This window comes from Harmonia axyridis, chromosome 1 (genome assembly GCF_914767665.1).
Source record: "Harmonia axyridis chromosome 1, icHarAxyr1.1, whole genome shotgun sequence".
Classification (NCBI taxonomy): domain Eukaryota; kingdom Metazoa; phylum Arthropoda; class Insecta; order Coleoptera; family Coccinellidae; genus Harmonia; species Harmonia axyridis.
Genome location: NC_059501.1, coordinates 14,376,276 through 14,403,914, shown reverse-complemented (window position 1 = coordinate 14,403,914; position 27,639 = coordinate 14,376,276). Strand labels below are relative to the sequence as shown.

At 33.3% G+C, this 27,639-nt stretch overlaps 2 protein-coding genes across 7 annotated transcripts; one reads left to right on the top strand and one right to left on the bottom strand.

Moving 5' to 3' along the window:
• The first annotated feature begins 104 nt into the window (after positions 1–104).
• LOC123676469 lies at positions 105–25,995 on the top strand. 3 transcript variants are annotated; one of them, XM_045612374.1, is made up of 6 exons: positions 105–339; positions 9,720–10,697; positions 12,286–12,625; positions 21,723–22,054; positions 22,938–23,296; positions 25,502–25,995. In XM_045612374.1, exons 1-6 carry the CDS (start codon positions 322–324, stop codon positions 25,713–25,715), a joined length of 2,241 nt encoding a protein of 746 aa, XP_045468330.1. In that variant the 5' UTR covers positions 105–321; the 3' UTR covers positions 25,716–25,995. The 3 variants fall into 3 exon arrangements, with proteins under 3 accessions (XP_045468330.1, XP_045468343.1, XP_045468337.1); XM_045612387.1 differs by lacking the exon at positions 105–339 and adding an exon at positions 2,866–3,234; XM_045612381.1 differs by lacking the exon at positions 105–339 and adding an exon at positions 5,707–6,307.
• LOC123676491 lies at positions 13,486–19,157 on the bottom strand. Of its 4 annotated transcripts, XM_045612410.1 has the most exons (9): positions 18,486–19,145; positions 15,533–15,751; positions 15,242–15,460; positions 14,928–15,071; positions 14,659–14,721; positions 14,399–14,503; positions 14,125–14,345; positions 13,872–14,031; positions 13,486–13,613 (listed from the first exon to the last, which is right to left on the bottom strand). In XM_045612410.1, exons 2-9 carry the CDS (start codon positions 15,726–15,728, stop codon positions 13,510–13,512), a joined length of 1,212 nt encoding a protein of 403 aa, XP_045468366.1. In that variant the 5' UTR covers positions 15,729–15,751; positions 18,486–19,145; the 3' UTR covers positions 13,486–13,509. The 4 variants fall into 4 exon arrangements, with proteins under 4 accessions (XP_045468366.1, XP_045468376.1, XP_045468359.1 ...); XM_045612420.1 differs by lacking the exon at positions 18,486–19,145 and having other exon boundaries at positions 14,928–15,041; positions 15,533–18,453; XM_045612403.1 differs by lacking the exons at positions 13,486–13,613; positions 13,872–14,031; positions 14,125–14,345; ... (3 more) ...; positions 15,242–15,460; positions 15,533–15,751 and adding an exon at positions 16,034–18,190 and having other exon boundaries at positions 18,486–19,157.
• Positions 25,996–27,639: the final 1,644 nt, after the last annotated feature.

Genomic DNA, 27,639 nt, shown 5'->3' with positions numbered 1-27,639 from the left:
GTGATAAGAAGATATGCAAGTCGGTGGAAGATATTCAGTTGGTGGTTGTTACGCTACGAGAGATGATTATGGAAACGTAGAGTTGTGGCGCGAAGAAAGAAAGAAGAAATAGGACATTCTGGCTGCATCCAGTAATTTTCCAGCTTTTATATTGAAAAGCCATTTTCAGACCCTTTCTGAATTCCTTAAAGAATACCCAGAAAAGTTTTTCAATTATAATAGAATGTCCTCGAATTCATTCAATGTACTGTTAACTATCTTGAATACTGGATAATCATATCAAAATACTAATATAAGGAAGTGTGCTTCGCTTGAGTAGAAATGATCAGATACACTGAGGTAAGTAAAGTATAGATTTATTCGGAAAATTTACATTTTTCTCGATAAAAAAATTAACCTATGGATAATCTGAAGAGGATTCCACTGTACAATAAGCACGCTTGGAGTAAATTAATGTCTATACAAATCAACTAACAACATACGTGTCCGTTACATCAAGAGAAACCGATATCATCCATCAAGAGAAACCGATATCCCCCTATACATATATTCTTGACCGACATTCATGTCAGATGCCAAAATAAGCATGCTTCTATGTACAATTTTGTCGGCCTGTGCGGTGTATCGGTCATTTTTGCTTTACTGAACCCGTGTAACCTTTCCAATGCATTTCAAACGACAAAAAAGTCATCCACTGATTGTCGGTCGTGTGCGTTAGGCCTTATGATTAGCTGTAGCTCGGAGTGATACGTTGCAGTGCATTTTGGAACGATTGGATTTTGATCACATTTCATTGTCCCATTCTCTCCATCTGAGATTGAACATTGATGTGAAAATATCCAACAATAGGCAATAATGCAAAGTTGAATTCTACATATTCTATGGTTGAAAGAGTTGTAGATATAAAGGCGACAAAATTGAACAATTCAGCAATATGATTCTCATAATAATGGACCTGCGTTTTTGATAGAAATAAGAAAAACTAAGGTTTAACAAATAATGCTACTCTATTAAATTTGTGAATAGGTTGCCAATTCAAAAATGAAGAATTGAACAAGTTGTCTTCAATATTTCATCATGAGTCATCGCAAACATAAAGAGGACAAACAAATATAAAACGCTACAATATTATTTGGAGTAATAGAATGAAGACTTTACCACCAAAGACTAAAAAGAATGACAAGAAAAAACTGCATAAATTCCTTTATATCCAATTCTTCGTCAAGGAATTTGACTTTGTTTAATCAAAATCTGTCGATGAAGATGTAATAGAAATAAGGAGGTAAGAAGGAAATTTTTTTAGTCAAATAATTTGTATTTTGCATAAATTTCTGTCGGATTGTTTAGATAGGTATTAATGAAGTTCCAAAATTCAACTAATATTTACTCTGATCACGTTCCCTTTCCATATAAAACTCAAATATTGTAAATTAATATTGATCGACAGTCGAGAGTCTTATTTGAACTTCGAATATCGAAGATTTGGATGTAAGTAGCTACATGGTAAATAACAGTCTGTCAACAGATCGTGTTAAGCGAGGTTCAGGCAAAATATGTCTGGTTCAACATAATTGATTCTTCTGCGAATATGGATTGTAACATTCAAACAAATTTACCGCAAAGTCTTCCCTTATCTTCTAGGTAAATTATTTCGGAACACTCAAACAGAGCCCGCTCTAGAGGGGGGGTCCTTGGTGGATTTGTATCCAAAGATTCAGTGTGTAAAACTCCACGTTTTTTATAAAAAGTATTCAAGGGAAGAAAAAATTTGTAATCTTTTAATGAACAGCAAAATTAATGAACAGTAAAATAAAACTGAAATTAAATTATAAAAATGAGTAATGATGAAATGAATGTTATAATTAAGGCTTCAAAAGCATTAAATATTTACGTGCTCTACTGAATTCTAATGAATACATGATGAAATATCCTATGAATTGAATTCAAGTTTCAGATCCTTGTGCTATGAGTTTCGACTTCATAAAACGTTCGAACATTTCGTTTTTTCCCTAATTATTGAGTAAACAATCGGATGATGCGGTTGGACCATCATTTTCAATTCGAATGCGCCCACACCCATAACACTATGTAAAACAACAATCGAATAAATGTTGCTGCCATTCTTGTTTTCAAGCTAGTATCCAATTGCGCATGTATAGCTTTCGATAACCTTTATCGAAATGTTAGAAAGTCGATATTCTGCAAATTGCATGATTTGTTTGTTCTGAGGCTTATAAGACAATATCATGTATTGAAAAACAGATAAGAATTATACGAGAACGTACAAATCAAGAAGTTGTTTGCGGATTTTTGATGACAACTGTGACCAACAAATTCCCCTAGCTCTTGTTGTTCACAGACAACTATGACTGACAGATTATAAAGCGTTTATAGATAACCCCATAAATAACACTAATTTTCACCAGCCCTTTATTGCTTTATGCCTGTAATAGGCTTTCCTATGTAAATCCATTGAGACCGAGAGGTATCAATTTTGCCATAGGTATATTAGCAACTCATTCCAGAGTTGTAAATAATATGTTAACACCATTAGATAACTTTGACCTAGATTAACTCTAGTTTATAATCTAGTGATGAAAGTCATCAGTTGATTCTAACCAAAATACTCTGGAATTGTTTGTTTACATATCTGTTTATGCACGAATTTCAAAAATAGTTTTAGCATTACATCCGATTGGATAATGAGTTATTTATATTGTTCGTCCGAAGACTGATCAAGAAAAGTTCATTCATTGACGAAAGTTTGACCTTGGGAAGTCACCTAATGATTTCCCAATATTATTGACTTTCGAATAATAGAGATAAGTATTCAGATCTCATACTATGGAATGCAGACAAATAATTAATGTCCAGAATTAAATTTTATCATTGCAAATTATATACAAGTCACTTTTAGCGAAAAACAATATTGATACATACCTAAATAGAAAAGAATAAAGAAAATAAACATGACTCAATAATTTGCAAAACAAGTGGAATAATCCCCTAGGACTGCATCCAATGACTACTGATACAGTTCAATAGATCTATGATTGAAATATATATGGAGTGCTGCTTTATGATTTTGAATGATTCAACTGAAGACTGAGAAATGTTTTATGCAAAATTTTAAAAAAATCGAGAAAAGCCCTAAGTTTGCGCCAGTAACTTTCGAGTGCACTTTCATTCGTAGGCTATTTTCGTCTTTGGAGACCACAGGAATACCGCAGAACTGTAAGTATGAGATTTGATTTATTATATTGTCACTGTCATATTATTGAAGGGTGATGATAATCCCCTTCTGAAATGATTCGAGTGATAATTTTACATATTCACACTACTAAAATCGACTTGGGATTTGTTTTGGGATAGGTATATTGGTTATTTTTTCGACATCTGCTTGAATATTTTATGGTTTTACCTGAAATTGATATTCAACAGGATAGGCCATGGTCGATGGTATCCTGGACTTTCACAGTGAACCAAAGGTACGATTTCAGTGAAAAATTTGTTTCTTGGGTAGAAACCACTAAAATATTCTAAAATCTTTTCAGCGCTGCAATGATGGCATTTATATAAAAACACTAACAACTTCGAAATTCGCTTGTGGCATCATCTGGTTTTCCTCAGGAGTCGGTGTTGGGTCCCCTTTCATTTGTCATCATCAATTATATTTGACGTTTCTTGAAGAGCGCATGTCTTCTTCGTGGACGACTACACGTTGTTTTGGCGGATTCTGTCGGTTGAGGATTGTTGGGAACTTCAGGGTGATATTGATGGTGTGTTGCGACTATTTTTTACTTTCCATTTCCACGCACTAATGTACTTCTCTTCTAAAATAATAAAAAGCTTTTTTAAATGGAATTGATAGTTGAGCGCGTTATATGGCAAGTTATGCCGTCTTTTTGGAACCAAATGTCGTCGATGTTTAGTTGATTGATTTTTATAAACAAAAAATAAGTCAGTATGGCTCCATAGCGCTCGATATTCACCGTATCCGCAGGTTATTGAGAACGAAAGGAAACGTGGAACGGGTTAATTTGTTCGTGATGATCCCGACCTCTACATTCGGAAGCATGCGAGTGCTGTGAATGTGCATAGATAATCGCTATACTGTATTTTGCACCAAGACCTTGAGCTGCACCCCTATCAACTTAAATTGGTGCAAAAGTTGATAACCCAGGATGCCAATCAGAGAAAAATTAAACTCTAAATTATTTTCTTTAAGGAACACAATGAAAACTCAAAAACATATCTCAAACGTCAATATCTATTTCATAATGACACTTGAATGAAAACCGGAGTAGAGGTATTTTGTGGAGAACTCTCTATAAAATGTTTTTACAGAAGATTAAATATGGTTGTATGAGTATTATTTATAGTTGATGGCATGTTCAATACACGGTTAGAGAAGAGGTCAAAGTATTTGATATGTTCATTCGTTTTGCATGGGATTTTCAATTTTATTTCTATTCCATTGAAAAAACATGAAGATAAGCCAGAAATATTCTCCTTTCCAGCCCATAAACTAATTATTATATTTTTAATCTATACTGACTAGCGACTGCCAGCGTTCAATAAGATGCCTGCTATTTCGTTTGTTTGTCATCTTGGGTAGGGTTATGCGGTACTGATGATCCCTAATAAGGGTGAAACCGGTATATCGCTATCCTCCCTTGATGACAAACATTCTCCTTGGATTACTTTCGATTATGATTCCTACGTAATGGCGTGGAGACCTTCTGTCTGACAATGGTTTATGTTGATGGCAATTTATATTGCTGATACATTAGATAACCAGATAGATAATTAATATCATACGATGATATTATTCGTTTGGAAATTGTACTAAATATTGTACTCATTGTTAGTTTCATCACTTATTTCCAAAATGTTTATTTATTATTATTATATCTATTGATTTCTAAAATAGAAAACTTTCGATTTTTGTATGAACAGCTTCAATAATAATTCCAGATGAAATTCCAGATATCATTTGCTTGATCCATCCATTTCTGTGTAATGATATCGAATCATATAATGAATGAACAGAAATGAATATGAAGTTTTGGAGGCTGTCATTAAAATGCTTACATATACGTGTTAAACTTTGAGTCAGAACGGGAGATTTATACCTAATTTATTTTGAGAGATCACTACTGTTTCAGATGGCGCATACATCGTTTATACTTGACATTTCTTATGATTATCTGAGTATAGAATAATAATATTTTATATTCAATGCTCGTGACAATCTTGGAGATTGTCACGAGCATAGAAGTATAGAGTATAGAAGATTGAATCTTCTATACTCTGAAGTCTGAATAGACCAATAGCCGTCTGTCATTATTTTCTAATAATTTCATTATAAATTCAATATAAGCTGAATTTTAATCTCTTGTGAAAGTTTGTAGTTTCTCAAATCATTATTTTAATTTTAAACGCCGACAGATAGCGGGAGTTTGAACAATTCTTAAGAGCACCACCTTACAGAACTCTGATAAGTTCTGGCAAAAGCAACAGGTGGATTATTCCAAAGAGTTCGAAATACAATCTAATCACCAGGGTTTCTAGGCATCTCAACTTCTTTATATTCTCGAAATAGTTCCGTAATATTTTTCCATAACAAGTGATGGAATGAAATTAAGTGAAAATGCTGATGAAACCAGGTATTGAAGAATTATTATTACGTATCAAGTGATGGAATACCAATAATTTGTGATCAATTTTGAAATTAGAAGAGCTATTCTAGTTCTCATATTTCGAGAGTGCATTTCAAGGCTAGAATGCAGTTCGCCTCTCGTTAAAATATGGGCTTTTATTATTATTTCTGGACTCTCACAGCGGAATTTCTCAAAAACGTAAAGAAAAAAGCCTACCTCCAGTTTTGCTCAGGGCTGTTTGTTTGGTGTCACAAATGATGTTTTATTGCGATATCCGCTGAAACGTGTGCAAACTATGTTCGAATTCCAGAATTTCGAAAGCTCTCTGCAGATCTATTTCGACTTGTGGCTCGCTTTGTCCATTTAGTATTGACTACTCCGTCTACTCATGAACGAGTCAAACTCTGCTTTTGTCTTGCATCTTCAATTATATTTAATTACGTACCTCAGCTATAAAGCGATAAACCTTTACAACTAAGTTTCAGGGAATTGAAGTCGTTTGGGTTATGAATTTTAATTTCTTATTAGGAGTAATTTACGAGTATTGTGTGAATGAGATTTTTTTGTGTCGATTGTGGTGGTAGTGAGTTGAATTTACTGTTGTGTGTTGTGTTAACAATTGGATATACAAAACTCAAAGGAAGGTAAGTTATAGGTACTTATTGATGATTTATTGGAGAAGGATGAGATTGATGAATCTTTATTCATATTTAGATTTGCTTAGTTTCCGGAAGTTTGAATTTATTTTACGTTTTATTCCTATTATGGAATCAAATGCCGTCCTTTGAAGTAATTTATTATTAGAATTTTGTTTTCTTATATCCACTAAAAATTCGTGAAATCGTGAAGATATTACATTCTATTTTGATTTTTTTTTACTTTTAATTAATTTATTTAAACACAAAAAACGAAAAAAATTCAATCTCAACTAAAAATTGTCATATGAAATATGACATCCATTGCCTTACTACATTGAAATTCAAAAGTTATAATTCAACCCAAGAATTTTCAGGGCTGACAGAAAAAAACCAGATTAAAAAACCCTTCTGGGCGCTCGCCGTCCAAACAGATCGCTCTACCATTTTGTCACAATGGTTTTAATTTCCTATTTTTTAATCAGGAATAGTCTCGAACGATGAGAATCTACTCGTTGATGCTGAATCCGTTCTCAAATTAGTTTCTATCCTACTATCCGTATAAATGAGAACTTTCGAATTAAAGGACTTAAAATCTATAATTGACAGGGATGGTTTGGATCTTGGCGCGTTTAAGTTAATTAATGGGCAAATTCAACTAAGGGTAGAGTAAATATGGGCGTTCGAAATTTTGTTACCCTGTTCATTTCAAAACTTATTCGATTGAAATGGAAATTCACATTTTTATGTGGAACAACAATTCAAGTATCGTACAAAATTTCATTTTGATCGCGTAACCAAAACCATAGAAAATTCAGTTCAAAAATAATTACCCAATATTTTTCTAACCACATAACGACTGGCGTTGAAATTATGTGTTAGAATATAAAAAACAATTTTTAAGCACCGTTCCAGATTTCAAGTTGACCATATTATTAAAACCAAAGAAAATTCAAGGAAAATATGGAAAAATGAATATAATACTTCTGTGATTACATAATATACGGTTCGAATAAGTTTTGTGAAATTATAGAATAGCAAACCTTAGTCGTTCCCATTGATAAAGTGATAAATCCTTGAATTGATGCAGAAGTTTTTTCAGAATTTCTTCATTTTCTAGATTTTTCAACCAATAACCATTCAAATATAAAACTTTTTCGTCTTCCAATGGTTTACATATTCTTATTACACAAGGGATCTGTTATTTATGGCTAGGGATGAGTGACAATTTTATGATCATTTGAATTAACTTTCTCTGATTGGTTGGAATCCCTAAATAGTGTCTTCAATCAAGATTTTTTCTTATAATATGTTACAATATAAAAAACATTTCTTGAATTTAATCACATGGTTGTTTTTTATTACAAAAGTAATCAAATTTGATGGAACTTCGAAGGATATAATGCTTGAGCATTATTTGATTGATATGACAGAAAATATATAAGTGAATTTTGAAATCTATTAATTTATTGCTTTCATAGATCATTATTATTCTATTTATAATGAAAATATGAGTTTTTGAATTTTGTAGAGATCAATTATTTTGTAATAGAATTACGAAGTATTTAATTTCAAGGAATATGTCCATTATTAGTACCTAGATCGGAATGAAAATTTCGAAAATTCATATCTACGTAATTATATTTTATGATTATGCGCATCTGATTTTCTGAGCGATGAATTTTATAATTTTTTGGTTCCATTTTTTGCTTTGAAAATCACATGTTGTCGAGGAACAATAATGCATTACACCAATTAATTACCACATTTGATGCGAATACCCTCAATAGTTTTCGATAGAAGCTCTGAATAGCGGACGGATGGAATATTTTTTTTATTATTCATTCAACACTTCTTAGGAAATTTTATTTTTAAGTCGTACTTTTAAACTATTTCGATATTTTATGATATTCTTGGTTTATTATTTCCATTATTCATCTTTGGAATCCTTCGAGGTAAAGAAGATCTAAACCCTCAAAAAATTTCAACATTTTAAATTTTGGAATGTATTGAATCGAAAATTTGAAACAAAAATTAACCTTTAAAAATGGCCGTTTAAAATCACATGATCATGATACATTAAACTAATGTATTACTGAATACACTTATGGTTTTGTAGATATGAATTTTTGAATGAATAATACCTACAAAGCGTGATTGTTCCAGGGTTAAAAACACTTTTGCGCATACACTTTTCCGGATACTTAAAATACATTTACGCAAATGAATGCGGAAATTGACTACTTTGCGCAAGCTAGTTGAAAACCTACCTTATCCGCATGGCGTGTGGAAAAGTAAAACTCCTCAATAAACTTATCAATAAATACAAGTACCCTTCTGAGTTGAGTCAGAAGCAAATAAATCAACAGGTGATCTTTTTGTGTTACATCTACCTTCATCAAGACATATAAACAACTACAATTCTGAGTTGAATCAACCTTCATTTAGGTATTAAGAAAATAACATCACGGCTTGCGTACAATTTTTCAATTCTGGACTGCAGGGCCGTCGCTAGCCAAACTGCCGCCCTAGGCAGAGACCCATTTTGTCGCCCTAGGCAGAGACTCATTTGGCCGCCCTAGACAGAGACCTATTTTGCCGTCCTGCAGAATGCTTAAAATTAATATTGTATAATCGGGGTCCAGCGCCTGCTCAAGCATTTCTACCGTTCTATTTGTCATGGATTCAAATTGTGACATGTCGTATGAAATAATAAAACTTTTATATTTCTTGAGAAGTGATGAAGTGGAATCGTTTTCTTATATTCTGCATTTCATTCTGAGGAATCAATATTTTTATTAGGGAATTGAAAAGAAAATAATCCAGAACCCCACATCGCGCCACATCTGGATATTTATGAGTATAATGTGTAATGCGGACCTTTTATGGTTTTTGATGTTATTTAAATTGGTCGGTATTCCTTCCTATTGTTGCTGACTGAATTAAATCTCATTTGGTACTTTGAATTTCTACACATGTGATTTTTGTTGATCAAGCTTCAAATGCCGCCCTCGAATTTTGCCGCCCTAGGCGACCGCCTACCCTGCCTACCCCCTAGCGACGGCCCTGCTGGACTGTGGTTAGAGCGTCAGACTAGTTATTCGGAGGTTGCGGGTTCAAGTCCCGCTCGAGGAGGTACTTTTTCCAGAATTGAAAATTGTCTGTAAGTCGTGATGTTATTTTCTTTTATTAACTCACAGACGTTAAACCATTATTTAAGCTATCAAGGTTTAATATCTAATATCTTTTTGCGGAGTAAAATAAGTAGTAAGTGAGAAAGAAGAACTTTCCTCACGGAAAACAATGTATCAAATCAATCAGAGTGAACTTGTAGCAGTGGCACTTGTGGGAGACAAAACAACAATAATTTTTTCCCCATTTAAAAATTCCCCCTTAGTGCAATAATTTTTTTATGTTTCAGATGAGGGATTGGAACAATTTAGGAGGAAATCTCACACGCTTAAATGTTGGAAAAGCAGGTCCATTTAAAAATTCCCCTCACAATGATGTATCTGGAAAAGGAGGTCCATATAAAACTTTCCCTCACAATGATGTATCTGATATCGAATCAAGTACTTCTCATTGTTCACAAAGTAATTTCGAAGATTCGACCTACTTCTCATGTCCGTCCACAACCAGTGAATCAACCAGTGCTTCCACCCGATTTACTACCAGGGTACCAACATTTTCGTTGTCAAATAGAGGTTCCGAGATTTCCAAGGATGTTAAAATAGAAAATATATATGTAGACAGTTTGCTCGAAGATAGTTACGCCTCCTGTTTTGATGAAATAGAAGAAGACTTGTTGGAGATGGATTTATCAATGTCTAGTACGGACGCTAATAATAATTTCGCCAATAACGACATCTCTCAAGATTCCTTGGAAAAATACTCTAGTATATTTGATAGGAAACGAATCACCAGAGCAACTGAATATAATAGTTCGAAAGATACAACAGATCATAAATCTGAAGTGGCATCAAACTTCGATGAATACCTTAATGACTTTGAAATTATGAAACGAGAATGGAATAAACTATGTTGCAAATCACTCTCGGAAATTTCCCGAGAATCTGATATATCCGGACAAAATATGGACGAAATTGATGATTCTACGTCGAAGGATATCAACGAACTAGCAAAGAAAATGGGGTTTCCACATCCCAAGATCAATTTCAACGAGAACTATCACCTGAGACCCTCTTTGCAATATTATATCGCTCCTATATTTCCATATTGCGAAAAGAATTACCATAATAAAACACAAAAAAATGAGGCTAATGACATAAGGAATATTGTGACTAGACAATACGGACGCAAGTTTCAGGAAGGAATCCAAAAAGTCAACAAATCCCGACAAGGGATACGAATCAACTTTTTACCTGACCAGAAAGCTGAGGTAATTTATTTTTGTTTATTGAGGATGCTCCATATATTTTTGGTTAATTTATAGCAGCAGAGTCGTTGAAGTTATTCCTGTCAAATTTGTTGTTTGGCTAATAAAAATTTAAGGTTATGCCTAGGAATAAATTTGAAAATCGTGAAATATCATAAAAATGTATTACAAAGATTTATTACCTCGAAAATACCCAAATGGCAAAGTTTATTCGAAAAGCATGTGCCTATGTGCGAAATGAAACTTATCTTGAATATTCTAGTCAACCCAACAAAAAAAAAAAATTAACGGTCTGGGTATACTCTTCCCAGGGTTCCTCACGTTTTTTTGTCAACTCAAAAAGCGATTCGATATAAAAATTCATTTACATATTTATTACATTAATGTATTTTCTTCACTCAAAGAGTGTTTTCTCTTATTATTCGTATTTTTTATTTATTTCAATTTTTAAATCTTATTCTCTGAACAGACCGTTTCGTCTCGATGGCTAAAACTTTGGAATTTTAAGCCGGGATTGGTCCCAAACGATAAGGCTCGACTTACTGATGACGAATCTATACTCAAATTGGATTTTGTTAAACACGACAACCTGAAAAACATCAAATTTAAATTTTCAGGGTAGGTTCAGATCTCGAATGCAGTAGTTAATTTCGTTTATGGGCAAAATAGTACCGTTCAAAATATCGTTCATCTGATCATTTCAAAACTTCCAATTCAATCGATATGAAAGGTAAACATCAAATGACCATTTAAAGGTAATTTCCCTTGTTTATAACTTTCTAAAAGTTATCGCGAATCAATTGCTCTTTTCTGAGACTATTTTCTTCAGGAAAATATTCGGATATCTTAAAATTCAAGTAAAGCTCTAAACATTTTGGTGGTTTTGGTCTTACACAATAATTTCACCATGCGCAAGTTTTTTCAATGTTTGATCAAAAATATTCGAAAAGTAGTATTGAGGAGGAAACAATCAAGAAACACATGAGGAAAACAATCACGTGAAGTCAGGAACTTTTGAATTTATTGGAGACCACACAACTGAATTCAGTTGTATCCAAGGGTGCTATAGGCGCATGAAAGACAAACGACCCAAAGCTTCATACTTTTTTTTTCACAGCTTAGTAATTTCTATTTTTTCTGCACCGTCAAAATCTTGAAGATCATAGCGAATTCAATGAGGTGCTTGTTACTTGAGAATAATGCAACTTATCATCACGATTACTTAAATTTTATTTTCACCAAATATATTTTTCTTCCAGATTTCTAAATTTCACATTATTTGTTTCATACATTTCAACTGGATGCATAGTTTCATTTATAATCTAACGATCTATGGTAGTTAATCATATTGCAAAACTTTGGCAGTCGTAAAAGTTATTCTGAAGGAAATTATTCTGAGAAGTTCCGCAGAGATCTGTGTCAGGCCCCTTTATGTTTAAGCTGATGGAAAATTTCTTGCCTCTATTAGTGAAACTGTAAATTTGGTTGAATTCAAAGTACAGATAAACAATGGCCTATGTATATTACAAATTTTGGAAATTTGATTTTTGCATTTTAACGTCAAGTCTCACAAAAAATTCCTTATTTCCAGGTTGAACCAAAGGGCGTTCATCTAGAGACGTCAGTAAGTCTGAATACTTCCAACTTAACGGAACTGATGACATTACCTTCAAATACCAACGGAAAATTCAGAGGCAGGATCAATAAACACATCGAAGAGAAAAACCAAGTGGAAATGTGTCGAGATGGAAGTGTTAACGCCTTTTTTGAATATACCATCGACAACGATAATGATGAGCTTAACGCTATAATTGGTGAGCAAGAGACAATCATTTCCCATGCAACGAAAGCTTTAGGACTCTGCACTACTGATGAGAGGTCCAGAAGTAGCAGAATGAGTATAGAAATAAAACGAATTATTTTGAAAGCTAGTAAGTATCTACATTTATTCTCAAGCCTCGGTGCACATGAGCTGCAAAGTAATTGGAACTCTGCGACAATTTTCTGTTCTATACCGGGTGAATTTTTCAAGTTGGAGTAGTTAAAAATCTCGAAAAAGATAGATCGAATGGGAAAATGTTTCGCAAAAATTTTGATGGTTTTGAGGAGAAAATCCACTTAAGCTACGACCTCTTGTATTTTCTTCACCCTTTCGTTGGGAGGGGGTCAACTTAAGAATTTAAAATGGGAACACCTGTTTTTTTTTTGCAGATTAGAATTTTACAAAGAAAAATCAAAACCCAGATAGCACAAGAACATTCATATTATATTCATAGAAGCTCTGGTTGGAATGTTTAAATATTCCAAGAATATTACCAAAACACACTTAATATATTCTGGGTACATTCTATGGACATTAAAAGTGGACTGAGTTTCATATTCTATAAATGTTCCCAGAATATTCTTGAGAACTTTCCATGTACATTTACGGAAGATTCGTGAAATATTTTTCATACATTCTAGGAATATTCTTGAGAACATTCTAAGTATATTTACAGAAGATTCGTGAAATATTTCTCATACATTCTAGAAATATTCTATGAAGGTTAAGATTTGAATTGAGAGCACATTCTATGAACGTTCATTGAATGTGCTCCAGAATTTTGGTTTAATTAATAAATAATAATAAATACAAAAGTAAAATATATATTGAAAAAAAAACATAAAACTGATTTTTCAAAACCATAACATAAAATAAAAAAATAAAATATACATTGAAAAAAAAACATAATACTGATTCTTCAAAAACAACATGAAATAAAAGAATAAAATCTAACATTTTTCCAAAAAAATAATATTCTTATAATAATATAAATTATTTTTCTTTGGTGCATCGCTCCTTACACTTAACCAGCCATTGTTTGGCTGATGCTTCCACTTCCGCTGCATTTGAATTTTTATGCACAGCCAATACAGCATCTGCAAAAAATAATATTTTTTATTTTCTACTTCTATGACAGTCTTGAAAAAGATGAAAGGCTTGTTTTGGTTTGCAGTTAGGGCTTTCCTAATTTTTTAAAACACTGAATTAGACATACTGCTTAGACAGTGCACCAAAAAAACATTGTTGCAATTTTTTAGATACTTTATATCTGTACTTAAAGATTGATCAAATTTTAAACCATATCTCTACTGCCCTGCATATTTAATTTCTTTTGAAGTCCATAAAAATCTCACCTATGAGTACTTTGGATATGAGTAAAACTGAGAAGTTCTTTTTTTTCTTAAATCCTATCCAACTGTACTCAACACCAAGTTGACTGCTTATAAGCTTCTCCATTAAACGTCGTACCATAATTTTGGTGGTACCACCACCAATTCTTGATAATTCCAATTGCTGAAAATTAAATAGATAGGTATATACATCTTTACCGCAGGGGAGCCTTGAGCCAACAAATAAGACGGTAATTGTTGAATTCTCTATACTCACCACTTGCTGGTACTTCTCTCTGTCTGCCAAGTGACTCTCAAAATTGTGCAGTTCTTCCTCAGTTGCTAATGGAAAATTGAATTTTGAAAATACTGATGGAGGAAGGTTTGTTGTTACAGTATTTTCTTTAAGCGCTAATCTACCTATATCATCAGCCAACTGATCCAGTTTAAAATTTAAAATGGACAGATTTCGCAGTACTTGCCGCTTAAACTGCTCATCTGCAAAGCAAAAAAATAATTAAATTTCTCACTATAACGAATAAAGCAATCACCTTTCAAGTAATACTGTCTATTGTAGTAGCTCCCTTCGATCTCTGTTGCTGTACATTCTGCCTCATTTCTGTCTGGATTTCCTGGGACAATTCTAAGTGGATTTCCTAAACAGTTGGTTTTATTAAGAACTTTGAAAACAGTACATTAAAGTATAAGTGGACATTAAGGTCTTTAAAACACGCGCGATTTTTCGAGCATGACGACAAAGCTATTTTCTACAAGCTATTCATAGAGGTAGTAATTGAATTTTTTTTCTCACCTGCATTATCAAATCCTGGGACGTTTGACTCAATCCCTAAATCATCATCTGAATAAGGGTACACTGAAAAATACCAAAATCAGATATTGAAAACTGTAACATGCATACTTTGATGAAAGTACAGCGACTCAATGCAGGAGTGCAGCAATATTATTTAATTACAAGAAAAATTTTAAAGAATTAGAACTACTTTTCTCACTAACAGAGTTATTTCAGATAACAGGGATAATTTTTCCTCAAAATGAATCAGAAAAAAATAAAAATCTCACCAGCGCTTTCTTTATCCCTTCTTTTAAGGGTAGACATCACAATTTTAGATGCTTCACCTGCATTATCAGAGCCTACGTATGACTCAAATCCTAAATCATCATCTGAAGGGGCCACTGAAGAAATACCAAAATCAGATATAGAAACTGTAATATACATATGAAAGTAGAGCGACTCAGTGTAGGAGTGCAGCTATATTATTTAATGGCAAAAAAAATTGAAAATAATCAGAACTACTTTTCTCACTTACCGGGTAATTTCAGATAACAGGGATTTGTCCCCAAAATAAAACAAAAAATAGAAACAAAAATCTTACCAGATGTTTTTTCCTCTCTTCTTTTGAGGGTAGGCATCATAATTTTAGATGCTTCTGGTGATAGACTATCCTCTTTGTCTTGTTCTGATGATTCAGAATCCTGATATTTTTTATTCATTCTGATTTTTCTATGTCCCAACCCTAATAGATCAGAATCAGAATTCAAATCAGAGGTACTCTCCGCTTCTAGAGCCTTCATTCGGGCAACAGATAAATCTCCTGTAATGTTATTTTGCTGTATAATCATTTTAAATTACTTCAAAAGTAGATTGGCGATTTTGTTTCACTTACCATATATTTCCCCAATTACTCGTGTTTCATGTACGTCCCAGTTTGAAGAAGGTGGCATACATTTATTGATCGCTGTCTTGAGCTTCAGCCTATTGAAGGGAGGCCAGTGACATTGGTTGGAGCCTCTCAACCAGGAGACTGGTACCGCTTCTACTGTATCCTCCTTTAGAAAATGGACCACTCTCCAAGCATTCATGATAATGAAGTGAACAAAAACTACTAGATAACAAAATTATATCCTGATAAAAAACTTTGTAACTTGTGACTGAAATTTATGAAAAATACAGTTTAAAATACAATTCATTTTTGTTTCTAATTCGAAAGCCAAACTGATTTCGATGTCTAATATCACTTAAGTAAGAGCACCATCTCACTCCAAGTTTCATTAATATTAGTTAGGTTCAAAACCTGGATAAAAAAAATAGCGACAGTTATAAAAAATGGTGAAAGTATCACAAAATCATTTTGAAATATCTAGTAATATAATTTTTTCTGAATAAATCAATAGAAATCAATTCATTGCAATTACATCTTAAAAATTCTAATTATTCTGAAATAAAATATTTTTGGATATATTTCAGCAATCGTGCAAAAAGGGGAATACAATATATCCATCATTATGTGGAAAAGCTACCATTTTTTTTGAGACACTATCCAAAAGCCTGGTTTCTAATGAGCTTTCCTTTCTCACAAAATAAACATCAATGTCAGATGAGTCACATGAACTATTTGGACGAGAAAAAATATCACTTGTTTCTGTAAAAACTTTTCCATATACATATATTTGTTCCTTCTTTGCTATGAAATTGTATACTTTCATAATGTTGCCATCTTGCAGTAAGCAAAATGTATCACCTGACCTCTTTATATTAATTGTGAAATAGTCAAATCTGACCAACTCAAATTGTGTAGAGTATCCTTCTAGAGTAGGACCATCATTATGATGACGTTCATATTTTAAAACTCCAATGTTTTTTGTTTTTGGAACTTTCATCCTTTCAGACAATCTCTTCATGATTTGGGAAAGCGGCTTATCAGGTTTTCTGACCATGTTTTTTAAAACTTGCATGAAATTTTCAAATGGGAATGCACTGTAGTGATCCAGCTTACCAAACATTTTTACATCATCAACAATATGAACCAGTCCATGAATGTTATGGGATATAAATTCTTGACCATAAATATTCCCAAAATCTTGAACAAAATATGTCAGAAGAGATTCAGCCAGTTCAAAATATTCCTTATCAGCAATATGTGTTTCATTACATAATATTCTGATGGCGATGTGCAGGCATATAAAATTTTGATACTGCGCTTGAGGTAGAAATTTTTCCAAAACCACTGGACCAGAATATAAAAGAAAAAAACGAAATTCTGTAGCTTTCCATCTTTTAACATCATCCAGCGAACGAGGTTTTCTAGCAAATTCTATGGGGGTGTGATTTTGAAAAGATAGCAGCATACTGGATATTTCCCCAACTGCTGATGATCCTAATTTGAAAGAAGGTTTACCATATATCCATATATTAACAATGAGCTTTTTCATCACACCAAGACAAATTAAATGCATATACTCCAAGGGAATATCACTTACCATGTTGAAATCAGGTATATTTTCAAGGGCTGAAGTTCCTGTATGATGTTGTATCTGATTCTTTTGTCTGAAATCTTTATCAGTTCTTTTTTTAGAATTTATCTTGGGGAAACATGTACGATTTCTAATGAATTCTCCTTTTTGCACACATTTGGTGCACGAAAAAAATCCTGTGTGACCCTTGGTATAGGAAATAAACGATTTGGCTGGAGCATCAGCAATGAACGCTTTAATTTTGAAGGGAATGCAAGCACCATTCACTTTAATGCCATTATTAGATAGTTCCACTGCATCTTGGACAAATTCTCCCAGAAAATCATTAGCATTCGAAGGTTTCTCATAACCATGGTATACACCAATAACTGCAACTTCTCTTGGATCATCATATAGAGAACAAAGAATTGGGTATATTTGACTGCCAGAGCTTTTGCTGAGAGGTAACCCATCAATATTAATGAGCAATTCTATTTTATCATAACATTTTTTCGTACAGAGATAAGTCACAGCCTCAGTAATACCAACGTGGCAATAAGAGCCTGGATCAATATTTCTTACATCAATGGTTCGCTTTGTTGATAAAATAGTACGAGCATCATTCGGAAGTTCATCTAACTGGGCTTTTGAACTTTTTAATATCTTCAATAAATCACTTAGAGCAACGTGACTTATATTATATTTAATTGACCACAATTTCAACTTAGACTTAATATCTTCCTCTTTATCAACTTTCTTGTTATCAATATGGCTAGTTTTTGTTTGAAGAGAATCTAATATTGGGAATGAATATTCAGAAATGTGTCCACCTTTTCCTTCCTTAATTAACTCAATATTTTCCATCTCATTCAACTCATGCACTGGGTTTTGCAATTCCGGCATGTGCATTTCAACATCATCTTCATTCCTGATCTCATTCTCAACTATCGAAGAAAAAGAAGCAGAGGGTGGAATATTCGGATAACTCAGGCTCATGTCCGTCTGGATTTTCACTTTCTTATAAAAATTTGCTGAATACTTTCTTGCCATGATGGTGATCTTACTTAGTTATGTCAAGTAAAACTATCACTCTACAAGAAAATCAAATAGGTAGTGATAGAATTTTTTATCACCTGATCTTGTCTTACTAAGTTATGCAAAGTAAAATGTAACTTCGAAATCGATTTGCGAACTTCATCAAACACGTAAACATATAAAGTCACAATAATATTGCAATGAATAAGTGCGAGAAAATATATGACTAACCCAAAATGAAAAAAAAAGAAGGTTATGTCACAGAACACACAGGTGTTCTGTGGTTATGTATTCAGAAACTAATTGAGTGATAGATAATATATATTAAATAACATAATAACCATACCTTACCTTATATGCATATGAACCAGCAACAATATTTATATTTCACATTCACAGTTTACGAACCCGAGTTGAAGATCTGCGTTCTGCATTAACCTAACCTAACACAACGCACAAAGTTAACTTTGTGCCACAGAACATACAACATACGCTTTGTGCGTTGTGTTAGCATTTGCGTTTTTACCAAATGGTGAAACGAGAAACTTGATGATTCCGCGTTTTCGGAAACTTACTCTGGTTCACTCGTAACCATTATTTTACCTTCTAAAAGTAAACAAAGATTAGGGATCCAGTGAACCCGAGTAAGTTTCCGAAAACGCGCAATCATCAAGTTTCACCATTTTGTCAAAACACAAAACACCACGCCAGAGAATGCGATTGGAAAATTATCTTGAATCATTCTATGTATATTCCTCCTGAATCATTCTATGAATATTCGTAGTGTTTTAAGAATATCCCATGAATATTCCTTGGAATATTCTACAACATACCTCTTCTGCACTTTGTAGGAATATTCCTAGAACATTATCATGAAACATTCTATGCATATTCTCTTGAATGATACTATGAATATTCGTAAATGTTTTGAGAATATCCCATGAATATTTCTTGGAATATTCTACAACATACCTCTTTTTCACTTTGTAGGAATATTCCTAGAACGTTTGTGCTATCTGGGAAGTATTGTACGAACAATTTCTCACAATTCGACGATGGCTGTGTAATCGAATTCGAATTCCCATCGGAACGACTTTAACGTATCCGTTCCATTAATCCTTCACATGAAATTAATTTAGTGAAATCGCTAGTTCATAAATTCAGCTGTTTTCAAGCTATAAGCGAAAATTATTGGAAAACGACTTGAAATGAAGAGTTCTCATAACATTTTTATGGATGGTGCTATAAACTTGAAATAAAAACATTCTTTAGGCACTTTTTTCAGTAGAATCCTTCAGTGTGAATATTTTTTTTATTGTAATTAGGTCTCAAGTTATAATATATCGGGTGTCCCAAGGTGAGTGGCCTATTAGATTATTATGGAAACTATTGATGGTAAAGATTTCAAATTTTGTGGATAGATATTTGGCCAGTTAAGGTACATTTGTAAAATAATTTCACATTTCCAGTGTTGCCGGATGTACGACAATTTGGCAACAACTTTGTTATTTTGAATGGGACATCCGGTATTTCTATTTTTTTATGATACTCCATAAAATATTAAATCTATTCACTCTTACTTTTCCATCCCTATCTTCAACGGTTTTTGAGTTATTAATTATTTTTCGAAATTTTAGATCAAATTGGCGTATTACGAAAATGACTCTAGTTCGCTCAATATTTGAGATTCAAGTCAGAAATTTTGCAAGTCGTTAGATATTGATCTGATCTGTGTCACTGCTTTTGAATTATGGTTGTCAATAATACAGGACGGACCAAAAAAAATCATCATTTGCCAAGTTACAAAATAGTAAAAAAGTCTGTGTAAGTGAATAGAAAAATTGTAGAATGTGTTGTTCCAAAAATTGAAAAATATACTAGGTGTCTAATTTGAAAAAATAGACTTTTTTACAATTTTGTAACTTGGCAAATGATGATTTTTTTTGGTCCGTCCTGTATTATTGACAACCATAATTCAAAAGCAGTGACACAGATCAGATCAATATCTAACGACTTGCAAAATTTCTGACTTGAATCTCAAATATTGAGCGAACTAGAGTCATTTTCGTAATACGCCAATTTGATCTAAAATTTCGAAAAATAATTAATAACTCAAAAACCGTTGAAGATAGGGATGGAAAAGTAAGAGTGAATAGATTTAATATTTTATGGAGTATCATAAAAAAATAGAAATACCGGATGTCCCATTCAAAATAACAAAGTTGTTGCCAAATTGTCGTACATCCGGCAACACTGGAAATGTGAAATTATTTTACAAATGTACCTTAACTGGCCAAATATCTATCCACAAAATTTGAAATCTTTACCATCAATAGTTTCCATAATAATCTAATAGGCCACTCACCTTGGGACACCCGATATATAATAATTTATCGTTAGAACTTGAACCTTATAATATCGAAGAATTTTTATGTTGAACATTCCAAATTGACGTTCATTGTGTTTATTGTTATTGAAATATAATATTCACCTAATATATTATAATTATTGTTAATAATACAAACTTGCGTTTTTCAAATGTAGAGCCTAAAAATTTCTGTAACAAATAAAATCGCTTTCTTTTTCCTTCTCAAAAATATATAACATGATATTACTATTAACATTTCGTATACAAATACAAGAAGAAGAAGAAGATACAAATACATAATAAAATGTGAGAATTTTTTGTGAACGATTAATGGAACTGACACGTTAAGGTGGTTCAAATGGAAAATTTGAATTCGATTGCAGAGCCACCTGTGTCGAATCGTGAAAAATTGTTCGAACAAAACTTCTGCATTTTTTGCCGTAGAATCTGCAATAAAAAACAGGGAATCCGATTTGAAATTCCTCCCACAAGGTGGGAGAAGTTTTAAAATGAGTAAAGTTCCTCTACAAAACCATCAATCTCAACATTTTTCCGTAAGATTTTTCTTTTCAAGATTTTTACTGATTCCACCATCACCCGGTATAAATGGATTTGCAGGTCATGTCCAGCGGTTCTAACCTCGGTTCTAACTATATTGAATTCTGTACGTGACGGCTGTCTTCAATTACAAATAATATAGTGTTATAATGGATTTCGAAGCGGAAGCCAAAATTTCTCCTTTATCTGCAATCGCAAACTATTAAACTTATTGAATCACCTACCTGAAGATGATTTAATGTCTACACCGGTTGAACTCATTGAAAGATAAAGTGTGAGTGGAAATTAGGCGAAAGTATTGTATTGTATTCATCCGATAGTGAATTTCCTCGTGAATTTCGGAATCGTTAAAGAAATAATTTACATAATTTGTCATACTATAATGATTAGCGAAATTTATGGAGATATGTTAATTGACGCCATTTAGTTGCCTAAATAATTAAAATCGAACATATAAGTCAAAATTCCATGACCTTTTATATGGCAAAGTTTGTCGGTGAGCTAATAAATCACCCTGTATACGTCTTGGTTCCTTATCTCTCAAGAGAATTTCAGTTCAGTATAACTTTCATGATTTTATTCATTTTATTTTTTGGTTCTTCTTCAGAAGATCATAGAACGGAACCATGCGGTATAGCAATTAATTGATTTAAATTTTTCAGCTGTCACGAAAGACATTATTGAAACACACAGGGAAATAGGAAGATACGAAGATCCCGAAGATAAAAGTGGATTTATACGAATTTCGAACCTGGAAATACCTTTGAAAAAAATCAAAGAACCAAAATATTCAAGGACTCACTATGTGTGTATGATACATTGTGGAAATACTATATTTTGCTCAAACCTAATACATTCGAAAAAGAAAGGAAAATTAAAACTACCAGAGAAATATCACTTCAAAGAGCTTCCATGGGACTTCAAAATAAGTGTTCGAATATATGTTATTCATTCGAAGGCAAGCCGTATGAGATGTTTTTTGGAATTCATAAAGGTAGATTGATATCTTTTTTAATGTTTGCAGTTCAGCTTCTTCATATACCTTCGTCAATATTCACTGAAATTTTATGTGTAGGTATTATGGAGCTCGTAGGTTGTTATGTGCCAGTCCTATACATCAAAGAATATTTTTTACAGAACAAATTTTTTTCATTATTTGAAGGGAGGGCGAAGAAATGTCAAGATGATAAAACATTTGCATCTCGAATTCCGTGATTAAGTTTGTTAATGGGAAAATCCAATTGAAGATACTGTAAAATGACGGTTCCAATTTTTGTTTTCCTAAAAAACTACTTTTTTGGCATTGATATATAAACTAATAATTTCTAGTTTCATGTGAAATTTTATGTGAATCTTGTCTTAAGAATCAGACGAAATCAAGGGGAATGGAAAAAAATTGAATAGAAAATATTAAGTTCAGACTTTCGAATTTAGTGTTATCAGAACTGTATGCAGAGAATTGAAAAAAAACTGAATTTCACTGACAATGAAACCGACCTTGTTGAAGTTTTGCGAATATTTCTATAATAAGATTCGGGTCGACTATTGAAAAAATTACCCAATAATTTCGCAAAAAAGTTTTCAACAGATTGAAATTTAGTTTGAACCTCTATCTAAATAATGACTCGAATGTTCATCCCGAATTTCAGGACGATTGTATCATGAGAACCGAACATTCCATTGGAGCCCAATAGGCGAATGAATGAACGAGCCCTCAAAAGCAGTCGCCAAGTTAGTGCTCATCTCGAATTTTTGTTGAATATATTTTTTTTTTATTTGAAATATTGCATTATTACCTGAAAAAATATCATTTTGTTTTCTAAATTTTTGATTAATTTTCCACTAGAATTTATTTCATAAAACTTCGCCTTTTTCAGATTTGTGGAAAGTTGATGTCCTTACTTATTGGTTCCAGCTCTCAAAATGGGGGTGAATGCAAGGGGAGCAACTCATTTGAACTATGTGGTGAATTTTCGATCTTAAGAAATAAGTCAAAACCAACCGAATTTTTGTTCAACAATGAAATTAATGAAAGTCACATAACAGGTGAATTTCATTGCGACGTCGAAAGTGGTATAGATCTTCAGTATGTAATCAACAACTACCTCTTCATATGCAGAGATGATACAGATGATTGGACCAGACAATGGTGCAGACTGGAAGGAGCAAAACTAAAATTTTGGGATGAATCTGGAAACGTTGATGATGAACCAAATAATATAATTGAGCTCTCCAGGTGAGATCCGATCATTTCTGATGACGACACATGACAATAAATGAATGCCGGGGCTAAGTTGTTTGATGAGCAAAATCCGACTCGGAGTGCCGTAAATTTAAGGTCGAAATTAGCATTTGAATGTAAAATAACAATTTTAACATGTGAAATTTGAAGTTGACTACATTAGGCTGAACCTACATTAGATCCGCATTTCTCCCGATCCGATCCGATCCGAAGTTATCCGTCCATCGGTATCCGATGACGTCAGACATGATTGCCTACACTGGTCCCGACGTAATCCGTTTAACTGTATACTGCCTACCGTTCTACTGCAGTTTGTAGAAGCTATTGCAGTAAACACGTGATAACAAAATGAGCGATTCTGATGATGATTTTTTGTGCTGTTTTTTTTCTGGAAAACAACGCCCTACTAAAGAAACGTAGTAAGTGGTAAGCTTTCACCCTCTGGTCCCATAGACGAGGTTCATCTCTCACAAGCTGTATTAACAACTCCTTATCAATTTTTCCCGTCATTTTTTAAAAATTTGATTGATATTTAACAGCAAGTTTTAACTTTATTACTTTACTAACTACGGGTCGGATTAGAAACGTCGGAGTGGAACCAAACATGATTGATCGGCCGTCAAATCGGATAGTGTCGTGAGTCGTCGGGAATCAAGAATTCGGAAGCTTCGTTTCAATTGTAGGCACTAACATTAAGATAAAGGTGTTTGTTTTTCTTCCGACGTCGTCCGACCATCGGACAACGCCGGATCGGATCGGATCGGGAGAAATGCGGACCTAATGTAGGTGCGGCCTTACTTAAATCATAAAGAATTCAAGCAAAATATTAAAAAAAATTACCCAATATTTCAGTGTTCACAAGACAAACGGAGATCAGATTTTGGATGTAGATATGGATTAACAATCTCAAGCTTCTTCACAAAAATCAAACCGAATCATAAAAAATGCAAAAGAAATATTGGAAATGACATACTCAATATTTCCTTGACATAAACACCGATCCGGATGAGATTTTGTGTGTTTTAGAATGAAGGTTCCATAAACATTAGCTTTTGAAATAAGCGATGTGTTCTTGTTAATTTCAAAACTACGTCTAACTAAATCTATGTAATTAGATGTAGAATGAAAATTTTATGTTGATCGCTTAACCAGAACTACAGAAAGTTGAAGGGAAATGTGGAATATCGAAAAAAATACCCAATATTTCCATGAACACAAAACCAACATAGTTGAGAATTTGTTTTTGTATTAATCTGAAAAAAACAATTTCAAGTGTGCAAAATTTCAAGTGGATCACTTTATCAGAAACATAGAAAATTCAAGAACAATATTGTAAAAGTAATATCAAACACCGAATATTACCGTGGAAGGTATATATGAAAGAACTATATCAAGCTTCGTGAAAAATTTCATGTCAATAGTGTCATCAGAACCGAAAAAAATTCAAGCAAATTATTTAATATTTCATTGAGAGTTCCAACCGAAAAGTAATATACATAGATAGAGGGAGCATATGTCAGTTTCAGTCAACAAATTTTGTCCCCAACATGAACTATCAAATTTGACATGAAGCGCGCGGAAATGAAAACATATCAGTGATACGATATTCCACTCAATTCGCGAGTTTCTCCACAAAGAACGCACTTCTTATGTCCCATAGTGAATCATCGTTTCATATGAACTCAAAATATACTGAAATAAATACCTAAATATATCAGGAATTCAGAAAACAAACTTCAAACGACGTGAAACAACCAATGACACTAGAAGAGCAAAAGTTGCCAAACCTTGGATTTCAGAAGGTAGATACAGAAAATAATAAATATTCTGCTTATTATGAATTCGATAATTAGGAAAAATATCGGATTCCAAATATTCAAATTTGCATATTTAATCTGGAATCACTCAAATAAACATATTTCATTCAATATAATATACATTCATAATGATAGAGTAAAATTGTGGATTTGAAAATATATCACAATCCGACAACGTAATCTAACCATGTTGTGGACATGTAAAAATTGCTTTTACTTCCTCTATCTATGTTTATCACTCTATGGTTCCAACTTAGTTGTATGTAAATATGAATAGAATAACAATTACAAGCTTCATGAGCCAATTGGGCACTTGGTGCATGAATGCTTTCATTATTTTACTAAGTAATAATCAACTTTTTATATAAATTTGTGTTTTCAGGTCTCTGATGCATAGGATATCATACGCTGACAGATGTATTTCATCCCGTGATAAAAGTCTCCACCTAAAACTTAAATCAGAGTCTTCTGATAAAGATATCCTACAAGAAGACATTTATCTCTCATCCAATGATCAGGAAATCCTGTCAAATTGGAAGATAACGATTAATATTGTTTTGTATAATTTGAAGAATTGGGGTTGCATGTGTACCTGAAGTGAAATGTTGCAAACTATTATTTGCTAGATTCTGATGACATAATCATTGAGCAAATACCTACTCAAATTTGTTTTGAGGACATTGAGTGGAAGGCAGCTATTAGACATGGTAGAAAGATTTGAAAGAGACGTGAAGCAACAAGAGGTAGCCCTAGAATCCAATGGTTTGACACAAATGGAACTGTTGAACGTAGTATCATAAGCTGATCATGCTACTCTGTGATAACAACAATGATATTTTTTCATCCAACTGTGATAATTTCCTCAGAATTTTTTTAGTTTTTGGAAACTTATGGATTGCTTTGTTTTTATTTATAGAAACAATAAAATTTTTGCATTTTTACTTCTCGTGTTTCTAGATAATCCCTATCATGTTTTTTTTTAGAATATTCTCTTCAAAGTGATTTTTGGGCATTGGAATTTTCAAAGATCACTTCAAAAATGGTGAAAAATCCGAGTTCGAATAACTGAAGCACTTTTGGGTCGTCGGGAATAGTAGAACTAGTGGCAAAATTAGGCATTTTTCATAGCTGGAATTGGAAGATATTGATGTGAACGAAGTTTGTTTTCAACAATATGGCGGTAGATTCCAAACAAATAACAAAATAATCGAAATTTTGAAAGAAAAGTTTCCTGGCCGTGTTATTTCTAGAAAAGCCGAAGAAGAAGTTATCATAATTAGCCACCGAGATCTTGTGATTTAACACCTTTAGACTTTTTTCTTTGGTACTACATGAAACAACTAATCCAATGCTCCTCAATCGATTCAAGACCTTTAAAATGCAATTCGTGAAGTTACCGAAGGCATGCAACAGCAAATGTACTAACTAGTCATGGAAAATTTCATGAAAAGATGCTGCAACCAAAGCCGTGACGGCCAGTTGCCTGATATCCTTTTTCCAAATTTAATAGCATAACCTCCTCTTCAATGAAATACACGTCCATTTCTCTTTCTCGTTTTTTATTAATATTGAAATGATACCTATTATTGAAAAACAATTTATGTATTTTCCTTTTAGGAAACTTATCTTCTTCAGAATGAAAAAATTGCGAACATCAATAGGAAAACTAGCTAGCAGGGCTTGGTGTTAGTAATAACGATGAAACAATGATCTTCGTTGCCATGGGCGCCCGCAGAAATTTTTCTCAGGGGGGGCAAAATGAAAATTACTGAAAAACGATAAGGCGTCCATGATTGTCATTGAAAACCGGAAAATTATTGTGAATCCATTACTTTCTTTTTTTCCATGTCCCTTGGATTGAGAAAGTATTATTGAGGGTGTTGTGCTGAAAAATGAGGAAAGCAAAATCTCAGGGGGGGCCATGGCCCCCCCCTGCGGGCGCCCATGTTCGTTGCCCTGCTAGCGCTTGACTTCCAAATAGTTAAGTCAAAGTTAGCCTGGGAATGTGAAACGTTCTTTAACCTACCCGGAAAAAGGTGCCAGGTCAACCTCATTTTTATGCCTGGTCACTCTGCAATGAAACGGCAGATCAAATGGCCTGAGAAAGGGGTCTTCACCTTGTGGCTTTCCAGCCAGTCATCAAGCGATGGCAGTGTGGAATGGGAACAAAAGCTAAAGCTTGCGTACTGGCGGGCAATCAATGGTCAAAGACAGGCTAAGTAATTTATTTCTCTCCTATTCAACGAACTGACCATACTCACGGAACACTGTCCTGTGAAGTATCATCTGAAAAACATGGGAACAGCGTCTGAGGACACACGTCACTTCTGTCAAGAAGCCTCTGAGAGAGCCAACCACTTGCTATGCGAATATGAATCTGTTCACCGGAAAAGGATACAACACCTTGGCTCTCGGTTTTTAGAGCTGAAACAAGTGATGGATGTAGAAAGGTGATAAAGTTATGACTGGCGGGGTAAACAGTGTGGAGATGCACAATAGATCTTCAGGTCAAGGTGAATG

Bases quoted from the DNA above. Each gene is read 5' to 3' on its own strand.
- LOC123676491 (XM_045612403.1), bottom strand. From the start codon at position 18,149: ATGGCAAGAAAGTATTCAGCAAATTTTTATAAGAAAGTGAAAATCCAG.
- LOC123676469 (XM_045612374.1), top strand. The intron at 10,698-12,285 runs GTAATTTATTTT...CCTTATTTCCAG, and splicing joins TACCTGACCAGAAAGCTGAG to GTTGAACCAAAGGGCGTTCA. The intron at 12,626-21,722 runs GTAAGTATCTAC...TAAATTTTTCAG, and splicing joins ACGAATTATTTTGAAAGCTA to CTGTCACGAAAGACATTATT.